The sequence below is a fragment of the Varanus komodoensis genome, unplaced genomic scaffold (assembly GCF_004798865.1).
Source record: "Varanus komodoensis strain SLA01 unplaced genomic scaffold, ASM479886v1 scaffold17, whole genome shotgun sequence".
NCBI classification, from domain to species: Eukaryota; Metazoa; Chordata; class Lepidosauria; order Squamata; family Varanidae; genus Varanus; species Varanus komodoensis.
Window position 1 is genome coordinate 26052026 of NW_025335505.1, and position 13745 is coordinate 26065770.

A 13745-nucleotide genomic window follows, 5' to 3' on the forward strand; every position below is an offset into this window, starting at 1 on the left:
GGGTTATTCTAAGAATGTCCTTTTCTACAGATATAACAGAACCCATCCCAGTAAACTCCTTCCTATGGTGTGCACATATGAACATTTCAACAGGACTTTATGCAACTGCTTGATGGGAGAGAGTAGCTCTCAAATGAACTTTTAATGTCTAGAACACAGAAGTAACCATTCTAACAGGCACTTAAATTTCTGAGGTTAGAAACAACAGTGATGGTGGTTGTACAAGCAGAGAAAGAAACAGGCAGCATACAGTGCAGACATTTGGAGGCAGTGTGTGGAAGGCAAGAAAGGTGGTGAAAAGCAGCAGCACTGGGTAAGTGGAGAAGGTGTGCAGCCATTTTCAAAACTTGCACAGTGGCATTTGAAGCATGAACATAATGTCTCCAAGTCTGGAGCATACCTGTAGGAGCTGCTGTTGTGGTACGTGCTGCAAAACTGAAGCCCGTGTTGGCTGTGCTGTTAGTGGTGGGTACTGTACCAAAGAGAAATGGAACAGGGGTGCTGGTACTGGAGGTGGTTGTTGGTGGCTTGCTCTCTTGAGAAAAGCCAAAGGATTGTGATGTACTGGAGTCAGAGGGATTACCAAATGCAGAGCTGCTCACAGTGTTGCTGGCCTGTCCGAACAAAAACGTTGGTGCAGGAGTTGAGGAAGAGGAGGTGGTGGTGCTGAATATGCTGTTGCTGCCACCACCAACAGAACCACTTGGCACAGCAGTGTTTGAAGAACTAGCGCTCAGGAAACTGAATGCAGGCTTTGCTGATCCTGGATCTGAAAGTGAATGTAATTAGATTAGTTGAGAAAAAGTACAAAGTAAAAACCAGGAGTGCATCTATGGATAACTGAACAATGTCCAAATATCAGAAAACGCATTTCTGTAGTTTTGCAGAAATGACAGTCAAATAATTCACTGCCTAGCGAGAAGCAATATTAAGATTTATTTATTGTATTTATCTCTAACCTTTTTCCTGCAAGGAATCCATGGAACTTTTCAGAATTCTCCTCCTCCTCCTATTTTACCCTCAGAAGAACCCTGTGAGGTAGGTTAAGATTCAAGTGACTGGCCAAAATTGTTCAGTAAAGCTTTGTGGCAAAGTGGGGACTAGAACCAGATTTCTCGAGTCCTAGTCCAACCACAACACCACATTAGCTCTTTTTGCATTGACTTCAAAGTAATAAAAGGCTTCAGAGGTATATGTGCAAGGATCCATGAAAACATTCCACTAAGAATTCTGGAAATGTTCTGTACACATAGCATCATGAAGATTAGGATATCTATCAATCTCATCTTAGTAAATTGAGAAGAAGTGCTGTATTTGCTTGTTTCCTTCTCTCCTTTCTCATGTTCCATAATGCAAAACTGTCAGGTTTGGTTAACAAACAATTCCCTGTTATGCCTATCAGGAAGTTGTATTTTAATCTCTGAGTGCAAACTGGGATATGAAACTTCACATCCTGATTTCTAAGAAGACACAAAGCTACAGTTTATATCTGAAAGGAGAAACAGAGAATGGTGGATTATGGAACACAAAACAAAGGATGAAGAGGAAGGGGAAGAGAGACTCAATAGGCACATCACCTGTTTTAATAAGCTATATTTGTGATTATGGCTAAACTGGGCCATGGAGCTACACTGGGCTGTTCAACTGCCATTCTCTTTACTTCCTTTGTGTGACATGAAAACAGACTATCATAGATGGTAGTTGTGCTCTTATTTCTGGGCATAAAAAAAGATTGGAAAAGCTTTGGATGAATTTTTCAACTGCTCTAGCACCACATCTTAGTGGTATTCAGTAGAGGCAGGGCATACATTAAGACTGCACAGGGTCCCAAGTCAATTTATTTTCTTGCTTTCATATTTCTCATTCTTTTCCCTTCTGTTTCTTCTCCACTGTTCCTTTATTGCCTATACTCTACCTCTGCCTTAGCATTCCTTGTGCTGACATTTATTTTGTACCACAGCTCTTGCTCCTGTGACACTTTAGGTTTTTCCTGAGGTTCTTCTGTCTCTAGCCACATCTTGAATTTTCCCTCATCTTCACATTCACCCTTTGAATATGCTCTCTGTTCATTCTTAAAAAGGAAAGCAATACTCTCTGAGGAGAAGAGAAACGGAACCGCTTCATCAGCTGTGCTAAAAGACTGGCTCCATCAGGCACCTCCTCTCCCTGAACTATTTCTGACTGGTCACTGTAAAATTAGGTTGCTCACCTGTAACTATTGTCCTTTTAGTGTTCATCTGCACATTCACAGATATGGGATTTGTGCCTGCATGGGACCTGTTGTCAGGAAGATTTCCAAGCTAAACTCATTCTGGCAGGAATCCCTCTCCCTGATATATTTAGGAAAGATCCCTGCCCTTTTCCTCAGTTCTTTCAAGACTGACAGAACCAGCAGGAGGCCAGTGAATGGCTGACCTGTTCCATATGTTATAGGCCCAAAGAAAATTATGTTAATGAAGCTATCAACACCAATTCGGGTTCAGTGGATGGAATGTGTGAATGCACAGATGACCAACTAAAGAAGGCTAGCCTTACTTTCTTCTTCATGGTCTTTGTGCATCACAAATATGGGTGACTAGTGAGTATACTTCGAGACAGAGGTGGGCAGGGGTCAGCAGAAAATTACCGATAGGACTGCTTGACTGAAGGAGCATTGAGCTGGTACTGCTGGATGAAGGTCGAGGTAGTGGACCATGTCACTGCTCTGCAGAGGTCCTGCAGTGGGATGCTACTATGCAGCACTGTAGAAGCCACCATTGCCCTGGTAGAGTGTGCTCTGGGTCACTTCGGAAACTGCAGTCCAGAAAGCTGGTAGGTCAGCATGATGATTCTGACAATCCAGTGTGCAAGCCTCCAAGGGCGAACCAACTCAACTCTGGAATGTTCACCATAACATACAAACAGTCTTTGGGACTGGTGGAAAGGCTCAGTACAAGACTAATAAAACACCAGCGCCCTGCAAACATCCAGTGTATGCAAGGCATATTCCATTGTGTGCAATGGCATCAGGAAGAATGCTGGCAAAATAATGTCCTTTGGGAGGAATAATAGGTTGAGCCGCAGGACTACCTTATCCCTTGGAAGGTTATGAACGATGGATCGATGTGCAGAGCACAAAGCTCACTTGCCCACCTGGCCAACATGATCACCACTAGAAAGGTCACTTTTCAACAAAGCAGGTTAAGTCTACTGTGGGCAGAAGCTCGAAGGGTGGCTTTGTGGAAGCCTGCATGACCACTGACAGGCTCCATCCTGGCAAAAACAATCAGGGATGAAGAACAAGGTTCTGCAGTCCTTTCATAAAGCAAAGGGACAATGGATGTGAAAAAGATGGAGAAGCCACTGACTATTATGCAGAATGATACTGCTGCCAGCTAAACTTTGATGGAGATTGGTTCCAAGCCTCTAGAGTGTAATGTATGGAGGAAGCCGAGGGTCTGGTAGTCGAACACTCAATACGGATTGAAGGCTTCATGTTGGGCAAAGGTGGCCCAGGCATTCCATTTCACTGTGTGGGAATGCCTCATATTTGGTCACAGGGCTGCAACCAGGATTTCCTGGTTCTTGAAATGGAGAGTGGACGCCATGCAATGAGATGGATGGTACTGACATCTGGATGAAGGATCATCTCTCACTCCCAAAAGATAATGTCCAATCTTGACGAAAGTTGCATAAATTTTCTGTTGGACAGGTGCAGGAGGTGTGCAAATCACACCTGCTAGGCCCACCATGGTGTAATCAGAATGCAATGGATCTTTGCTAGCACTCTGATAAGCAGAAACAATGGGAACAAGTAAAAGAGTCTTTTCCCAATGGAGAAGAAATGCCGCTCCCATGGAGCCCTGGCTGGTCCCAGCTCAGGCGTAGAAGCTGCCGCACACTGCATTGCTCCGAGTGGTGAAAAGGTCTATCAGTGGGGTGCATCAGGCCTGGGAAAGCTACTCAGTGACTTCTGGATGCAGCTCCCATTCATGAGCCCCTTTGGGTCTTCCTGCTCAGGGCATCTGTTGTGATATTGATGGTCCTGGCTAGGCAAATAGCTATGAGGGTAATGCATCTTAAAAGGCACCAATTCCATATCTGTATGGTCAGTCATGTCAGGGATGCGGAGTATGTGCTGCCTGGCTTGTTCAGGTAAAACACTACCATGGTATTGTGACTTGAACTTGCTTGTTCCCAAGATGAAGCTGGGATGTGATCAGCGCTTTCTGAACTGCAATGAGCCTGAGATAGTTTATGTACTCCCTTTGGTCCCGAGCTGTCCATACGTCATGAGTTCTGATCTTGTCACAGTGCATTTCCCATCCCAGGCACAATGCATCCAGGGTCAGTATGGAGTCTGGTTCCCACAACATGTCTGGTTTGACAAGTCTGCCAACCCAGGCTTGCCTGTACCAAATGTGGGATCACCAGATGCTTCTGGACTGAATCATGTTGAGATCAATAGACAACCACAAACCATGGCTGGAGAGGCCACATCTGTAGCCAGGCAAATGGGACAACTGCGACCATCAATGCCAGAAAACCCAGGAGTCTCCATACTTGCTGCACTGTTGTCCTGGGGGCAATGCAAAGCCATGAGCAGAGGTCAGTCAACATCACTGCTGTTGGCTGGAGGATAGACTCTTGCTGTCAACACATTAAGTCTTGCCCCTGTATAGATGATTAATTGGGAAGGAGAGAGGAAAGATTTCACACTGTTAATGCAAAGTCCCAGCGTTCCAATGAGGTGACAGACTGAGTCCAGGAATTCATCTTAGGATGGAGCAACCAGCAGCTTGTCATCCATGTAGGAAAAACCTGAAGGGGAGGGTGGTATGCTGGTGATGGCACCCTAGGGTCCACTCCTCCTCTTTCTTTTCCATGCTGGTGGTAGTATGACAGAAACAGTATAGTTCTTACTCCCAATTTGGCAGAAGGGACCTGGAACACTCCCTCAGTCAGCGGTTGGGGGTACGAGATGGTGCCAGTGAGTAGCTGCTACCCCAGTGTGGAGAAAGCCTGGTGGCTGGAACTGGTGAAGGGATCACAGTCAGTGGTTGCTGGCATGGGGAAAACAGGATCCTGTACAGGGATACCACTGACAGTGAGCAAGTTGGAGTACAGGGTAGCAAGTCCCTGACCTCCCTTTCAGAGAAGGACTGTGTCCTCCTAGACAGAGTTGGCACTGGTTCTGGCACAGATGGCAGCAGTGGGAAATGTTGTCTAAGTCATTTTTTGTGTTTCACCTTCCCACATCTGCCATCTTTTAGCTTTCTTCACCAGTTTCTCAGCCCAGTGGGCCTTTTCTGTGTGTCCAGGAGTAGACAGGATGAGCAGAGAGTCCCTAGCTTGGCTTTAGTCACCCAGCTTGATTTTTCTGGGCCTGCCTTGTGAAATCCTGGCAGTGCAGGCTGACTTCCACAAGATGCCCTTCTTCACAACAGAACAGGCACAAAGACAACTCCCAAAAGAAACATACTTCTGAAAAGGTATCCTGAGTCCCATCAGCAGAAAAGCAGAAATATACGAAGAAGAGCAGAAGCAAAGACAGATGATAAGATGGATTTGTGTGTGCGCGCACGCACGCGCATGCACTTTTTGGAGAAAAAGGCAAGCAGAGGTAAAGTAGGGTCAAAACAAGAATTGAGAGGATAGTGAAAGGCTAACAGCAAGTTCAAACACAAGACAAAGAAGGTGTTAAGGAACAGTGAAAGGTGGTAAGTCCTGAGATACCCACAATGGTGGCCAGAAGAGAACTGGGGGAGAGAGCAGGAACCATTCCTAGATACACTAGGTGCAGGGAAGGGAGGGGTTATTGCCAGAACAATTCTATAGCTTGGAAATCCTTCTGACAACAGGCACAGAGTCCATTGTATGATGTACAGAAACCACAAAGAGGAACTAATTAATTTTAAGACTGCTGCTGGAGATTGCTCTGTTCCATCTTGTTTTCTTTTCTGTCATGTAAGTTTGCGGCCTTCTCTTGTTTTTACTGACTTCATGTAAGCAGCTTTTTGAAACCTTTTAGCTGAATGTAGGGCAGAAATGCCATCCATCCATACATACATAATCCCCCTTCCTAGGTAACTTATTTTTCTCCTTCTATTTTAGACATTTTCAATGGGCATTTTGACTGAATTATTTTCTTCTCTGCTAGTTGTTTTTAACAAGTTTCAGTCAGAATTTCACCTTCATCCTTGTCACTTTTACTGAAAAAAATGCACCAGAATTACATATGATGAGGCTGCTTCAATGGTGGCTGAAAGAGAACTGATGGAACAAATAAAACGCCACTAGGGCAATGTGCTCTGGGAAAAACTCTTTAGCTACAGACGGTTCCTAATGAGGACCCACACAGGAAGAGAGCCCATATGTATAATGCACAGAAACCAGAAAGAAAACCACTAGTTTTAACTTGGTTAATCATTCTATTCTTCTCCGGGCAATATCCAGCATGAGCCATCTACCAGTGCTAAACAATCAGTAACACAGCAGAAAGCTAGCACTTGGTAAGTTCTACTAATCGTTCCATTTTAGACGCTCTAGTTTGAGCTTGTTTCCCAGGGTTGTATTATCATTCCCACTATTGCAAGGGCAGTATTATGTTTCTAATCTATGATTCTGTGTTAGCTTGTTTAAGGTCTTACCTTTTTATCATTTTCACTATTTTTCATAGTTGTCTGTACTCTTCTTCCTCTCCTTTCTTTAGTTGTCCCCCAGTGTCCTGATATATAATCTAATGTCTTTACTGCGAATATTCTTCTGCTTGCTTTCCTTATCTGTGTCTTTTTCCTAAACTGTCACTTTTACCTTAATGACTTTCAATTCCTTGCTCTGTTCATGATCTTATCTCTTCGCTCAGTATTTGTGCATGCCTCACAGGATATACTCTTATTAAAATTATTGAAAATCAAATCCACTAGTTTTCCTTTTGCCTCTTCTTTCTTGTTCTCCTTCATTGCATCATTTCTTCACATCTACATCTGAATTGTTTTTTTTTAACCAAATACAATCACTAAGTCATGCGATTATCAGTTCTTAGCTCTAACAACAGTCTTCTCTTTTTACCAATAAAATAGGGACAGTGTTTCATTCTTTTATTCTTGGTCACTGTAATGTTCTATATTCTGGTCTTCCTGCTGCTGCTTTAAAAAGATTTGCTCTCAGTTCTGCTGCTCATTAGATCTGTTCTGCACATTGCTTTGACATTTTTTCCTCTTGTCCAGTGTCTATATTGCCTTCCTCTTCAATCTTGTATCTATTATAAGCTGGTACTAAACTCTGTGTCTTCATTCTCTTGCTCCTTGCTATCTTTCTCCCCTTTTAATAAATAATAATACAGTAATTGCAACACCTTGATGTTCTGTGATCATTTTCCTGATGTTAATTCTTTAACTAGGGAGTAAGGTAGCTCCCATGAAATGACTATATGTGTGAAAAACATTATATACAAATTCATTCTTTTCACTCAGTCTATTATCCAAGTTTGTTTCCTTTTCCAATTTTCCTACTTTCTAATTAGGATTAGCTATTTTACTAGTCAAAATACTTGATCAACTTACTATTCAAACAATTCTTCAATATAACTGGTTGAATAACAATCAAGAATTTAAAGCATTAATTCAGCACAGCTATAACAACAGAAGAGATATCAATGGAAAAAAACACAGTTAACTCAATAAAATTAAGTATGTATTGTAATCACTTATTTATAGCCAACTATTTTATGCATATATGCATGTCTGTCAACATTGTGCATGAGAGTGAAGAGTTTTTAGCTATTATGTTCAATTATTCTGTTTGTAAACCATGCTAGAAACTGCATTTCAGGATAGTATAGAAATTAATAAATGTTTTTCTATTTCAAATACACTCAGCACTATGAAGATCCAAGGACACTCCTGACCTCATGGAATATTTAGCCAGGTAATAGGTGGACAACTGAATATTGCCGCAACCCTAATAGAAACTGTATCATTTCTGCTTATCTCTACAAGCTGCTTATCATATCTTAAGGATACAAAACCTGAAATGGCTCCTATTCCATAACTAAAACATATCCATAAAAGTAATTTTAGATACTTCCATGCAGACTAGAAGCCCAGCCTTTCTCAATATGGTGCCCTCCAGGTGTAGATTACAACACCCATTATCCCCAACTAGGATGGTAACTGGCTGGCTACAGATCATGGAAATTATCCTCCAACTTCATATTGCACCCTACTGGGGAAGGCTGCAGTAGCCAAACATCATAAACTCTCCTCAGATTAACTTAATCTATGACTTATTTTAGTTTGTGGCGTTCTAGTAATAAAACCACAAATATTAGTATACTGCAACATTTTCCTGAGCATGTCAGAAGCTGGCACAAGTGGGACAGAGAGCTCCACTGCAGTGGGGAGGAAATTTCTATGCAGAGAAGACGGAACTCCCTTCTCTGCCAGTCAGCTCACTCAACTGCATGCAATTCTTGAATACAAGGATAGATTAATGTCAGAATTCTTATCTATTTTTTTCCCCAGAATTTCAATTTAGAAAACCAAACAGACTGTTTCAAAGCATCAGACTGCCACGCTACCTAGGGCCTGCACTGAATCCTTCAGCCAGCAGCCATCCTAGATTCCACATGAGCTGAGCAACCCGTATATGAAGGTAATATCCCATGCGGGACACTGGGATGTTGTCCAGAGTCCCTGCCTTCTTCAAGATGACTCCTAAATTTTATTGGAAACAGTTTGGCAACCTTTCAGCAAATGGGGAGCCATTAAAAAGGTAAAGGTAAAGGCTTCCCCTTGACATTAAGTCCAGTCATGCCTGACTCTAGGGGGTGGTGCTCATCTCCGTTTCCTAGCCGAGGGAGCCAGCGTTTGTCCATAGACAGTCTCCGTAGTCTTGTGGCCGGCATGACTAACCACCAAAGTGCACAGAACGCTGTTACCTGCCCACCGAAGTGGTACCTTTTTATCTACTTGCATTTGCATGCTTTCGAGCTGCAAGGTTGGCAGGAGCTGGAACGGAGCAACGGGAACTCACCCCGTTGTGCAGATTCAAACCGGCGACCTTTCGATCAACCAGCCCAGCAGCACAGTGGTTTAAACCACTGCACCACCTGCAATCTTCAAAACAATAAAGGAAAGCAAGGGATAATTTTAGGGGTATGTGTCAGTATTCCCACAGACTCCTTTTAATCGTATGTCTCATAAATGACCTGCCAACTTAATTTTACAGAATCATATGAAAGTCAAGCAAGATACTAAAGTCTGAATACAGAAGCAACTTTTGTACCTACCAGCAGCATTTGCTTTTGCTCCAAATGTAAAAGTTGGCTTTGTTTGTTGTTCAGCTTCTTTTTCCACTGGTTTTGCCAGGCTGAAACTGAATGCAGTTTTTACTGTGCCATCATCTTTGGTTTGTTCTGCTTTTCCAAATGAAAACACAGATTGTGCCTTTGTCTCTTCATTCTCTGACTTTTTTCCAAACACTAATGGATTAGAAGGGGCATCAGACTCCTGTTTTTCATCTGTCCTTCCCAAAACGAGCTGTGGAACAGTCATGGATTCCATATTACCAAAAGTGAAGCCACCTTTTGTTGAAGGAATTTCATCTTTTTTCCCCTCTGTTGTTTTGGAGGAAAATGGGCTTAATGTAACTTCCTTTTCTTCTGAATTTCCAAACGTGAAGCTACTTATTCCAGTTTTATTCTCAGATGCAGCTGTAGAAGTTGTGGAGCCAGTACCAAAGGTAAAAGCTCCTACAGCAGGCTTGTTAGGTCCTTCTTTCTTCTCTTGCTGTCCAAGGTTAGCTATTCCAAATTGAAATGATGTAGTAGATGTAATGCTAGCTCCAGAGGGAAGTCCAAAGCTGAAAGTGCTGTTATTCTTGCTATCTTTCACACTATCTTCTGATTTAGATTCTGAAGGAAAGCTTCCCAGTTTGGAACTCTCATTTTTAGAAAATTTAAAATCTCCTGCTACAGTGTTTGTTGATGATCCCAGTTCTGAAGTGATACCAAATTTGAATCCTGTTTGTTCTCCAAATTTAAAGTTTTTTCCTGCATTTCCCAATATTGGATGTGATTCTGAAGATGATGACTGAATACCAAACGTAAATGAAGGAGCGGATGGGGCTGAAGTAGTAGTAGTAGTTGTAGTAATAGTAGTACCAAAACCTGAAATCAAAATATAACAAGTCTGTTACACACATAATTGAAATCTTTTATAAAATAGTCTTCCATGAGCTGGTGTACTCCAAATTAGTAGGACTACAACTATTATCATTCAGGGGATAATGGAAATGTTAGTCCAAATGTTAGGGCACCAGGTTAGGCAGAAGTTCCCTTGCATCCGCAAGCCCACCAACATTTTTTTCCTCTGCCAGTAAATGAAGTAACTCATCTATCTATCTATCTATCTATCTATCTATCTATCTATCTATCTATCTATCTATCTAAACCATTTTTATGCCGCCCCATTCGCAAAAAGCCTCGAGGCGGCTTACAAGAATAATAAATAAGCATAAATAAACAGTTTATACAATTAGAGTTAAAAAACCGGAAACATCTCGGCATGTACATAAAAACCCCATAAATACAATTCCTAAATTAACAATTAAAATAACTTTTAAATAAAAAGGTCTTGGCCTGGTGCCAAGAGGAAAAAAAAAATCCTTCTTGTACAAGTAAATGGTTGGAGGCAGGCAAATAAGGACCTTTGGTGGTGGGTGGCCTCTATTCCCCTCTCCAAATGATTTTTGTCAGATGGACTTTTCTGCTCCCTATATAAGAAGCCTAGGGAGAGATTCCTCATAGGCTTGCACATGGAAAGAAAAAGCCCCACTGTCAAAATAAGTCTGGAAAGAAAGAAAGAAAAATGAGGAGCTAGAGAGACAGGAGGATGGAAGGAAGACGAAATAGGGGACAGTGAGAAATGAAGAATGAGTGCCAGGAGAAGAAAAATCCATAGGAGGGGTGCGGGGAGAGATAAAGAAGCCAGAGCAGTTAGTGTGCACTCAAAGGATGTACATCATACACACATGCAAATAGGCACTTTTAATGTTTTTTAATTGTCCCTCCCACTCTACAGCAATCAATTTGTGGTGGCACCCAGAGCTCTTTTCAAAATGTCAAATCCATATATGGGTCCAAAAAGGTTGGAGACCCATAAGGTAAGGAAAGGCTAGTATAAAGAAACCCTCTTAAGTTTTAATTACTTCATTAGTCAATCATCAACACCGGCTAAAAATTTCCTTGGCTGTAAAAATAATAATTTCTTTCTAACAATATAACCTCTCTCTTCAATCATCATAGGAACCAATAAGCAATGCATTCTAGATTACTGATATGCTCACAGTAAGAAATACTGAGAAACATAATCTCAAAACCAGGATAAACATATCTTCCTCAATATGTTAGAAGAGGTATCATCACACCTAATGTGAGGCGAATGCTGAAATATGTAAATGTTTATTAGGACAACTGCTTTTTAAACATTATCTGGGAAGCAGGAATATGATTTAGTCAACTCATGCTGAGTAACAAAAGATAGCCAGCGTGGTATAGTGGGTAAAAGTGTGGGACTGGGACTCATGAGACCTGAGTTCTAGTTCCTGCAAAGCCATGGAGCCAACTGGGTGACTGTGGCCTAGCCATAAACTCTCAGCCCAACCTACCTCACGTGGTTATTGTCAAAGGGATGAAACTGAGAGCAAGAAAATAATTGTGTATGCTGCCCTTTACCTTGGAAGGGAAAAGGTGGGATGTAAATAAATAACAAAACAAGGAAAAGCAGATTGCTGAAGGGAGTCTATGTAGGAGAGGACATCTCACCCAGGAATGCAGGAAAATCCTGATTTTGAGGAGAGAAAAATCTTGCTACCATGATTCATGTTTTTCTACTATTTTAAATTAATTTTAATAGTTGTCAATGTTTTTTATTATATTTTATTGTTTTATATTTTGTTGTAAACCAACAGAGAGCTTCAGCTGTGAGCATTTATTAATTAAATAAATATAATAGTAGTAATAATACTATGAACCCAAAAGATCCTTAAAATGCAAATGGGAAAGCATTCTCATAGTTAGAAGAATCACAGGATAAATCAAATGTGCGTCCATGGCAGATATGGTCTCTGCTGCTTTGCTTCCTTGGAATGTACACCCAGATGTGGTTCTCACCACTCATTCACAGCTGGATGGGAGAACCAAATGTTCCTTACATTGAAAGAATATAATCTAGTTGGACTAAACAGACATATACAGGAAGAAGGGGAGTAAAGAGAGAACATTTCCTCTCTTTTAGAAAAGGATATATAAGCTGGATGGGGAAATGCAGGAGAAAAATAGACAAACTGTGTATAAAAAAGTCTAAACTTGTTAACATACCTTTGAGTTCAATTTTGCTGCCAGGTTTTGCAGTCTCACAAGCTACACACTTCGAGGCATCTGCTTTGTTTTCTACTAAACAGGTTTCACAGTCCCAACTTCCCTCTGGTTTCTTGAATTTGTCTAAGCCCAGAAATCCTCCAGAAAGAGCAGGTAAAGAGGATGCACTGCTACTTACTACAGGAGCTGAACCCCCTAGGTTTAAAAAAAAATGGTATACATTAACATAAGCAAAAAGTGCATTTCAAGCAATTGCCATTTTACATAAAATTATGTAAAATCCAGCATAAAACATAAAATTCTCTGTTTCGGCAAAAGAAAATATAAATGGAATATCCATCATTCTAAATAAAGACTACTTAAGTAATTCAGTTTTTATGCTGATGTTTTTACAATACTCTAAAGCAACCCCCAGAAACCTGGTGTCCTCTGCATTTGTTGGACTATCTGTCCCATCACAGGTTAGGGAAGACTGCTCTAGAGACTCTGAAATGCAGTGTATGTAGATTTCAACATGTAGACAAAAAATGAAAGTGACAACACCCATGTAAAATTTGGAAAAAAAAAGATAATTCTTTCACAGGAGACAGTAATCATGCAATTTCCTGACTCATATACAAAATTTTAGGAATGGTTCGCGGCAGAGACAGAAGTTAAAGCTAGTTTCTTGCGTTGCGTTATTAACACTAAATCAATCTTTCCTCATGTGGTACCTATGATGTTTTGGACTACAATTTCCAACTTCCCTGATCACTCATCAAGCTGACAAGGGTTCATGGGAGTTGGAAGGTCTTGAAAGGCAGTCTATGTATGTATGTGTGTGTATAACACATGGATATCCATTTTTAATAGGCAAATGAGTCAAACATCAGTAAGGTGTCATTTTTTTCAACTTTTTCACAGGATACCCTAGGTTACCTTGTAAGACAATAGTATTTTTTTACTCTGACTAGGCCATATTCTGGAACTGCTTGGACTCTACTATTAAAATCCAAGAACTATTTTCTTCAAAAATTATACCATAATGATTACTGTATAGGTGAAATCCTCATGTGTTTTAATAGCTTGGGGTTATTGATTTGAAATAAGTTACAAATAGCTGCCAAAATTCTATATATTTCAGAAATATGGAATAATAAGTCCTATTTTCCTGCTACTTAAAAGTGATACTCTATAATCTGGCAAAGCAAGAGGATAAGATATTCCTTTTATCTTTCAACCCGTGATTCTAAATCAATTGTGATCAGAGTAAAAGTAACAATTCATGAGAAATTTAGTTTGTTGAATAAAACAGAATTTCAGATCCAGTGATCATTAATTTTTCATAAAGTATCAGAGAAATATAGAAGGGAACACTGCTCTTTACAGTACCTGTCCTGTTTAC

The 13745-nt window shown here is 40.8% G+C and overlaps 1 protein-coding gene and 1 long non-coding RNA gene across 3 annotated transcripts in view; one reads left to right on the top strand and one right to left on the bottom strand.

Moving 5' to 3' along the window:
- NUP153 (nucleoporin 153) overlaps window positions 1–13745 on the bottom strand; it is a 62092-nt gene that overhangs the window by 3622 nt on the left and 44725 nt on the right. For both annotated transcript variants that reach the window (XM_044426667.1, XM_044426665.1), the window contains exons 17-19: window positions 12362–12556; window positions 9272–10150; window positions 401–769 (exon numbers count right to left, since the gene is read on the bottom strand). In XM_044426667.1, the coding sequence (XP_044282602.1) occupies window positions 401–769; window positions 9272–10150; window positions 12362–12556 (1443 nt within the window). The remainder of the gene's footprint in view (window positions 1–400; window positions 770–9271; window positions 10151–12361; window positions 12557–13745) is intronic.
- Window positions 711–8857, top strand: LOC123021670. The gene is made up of 3 exons (XR_006414369.1): window positions 711–1038; window positions 7860–7908; window positions 8505–8857. It is a non-coding gene; the product is annotated as an uncharacterized LOC123021670 (long non-coding RNA).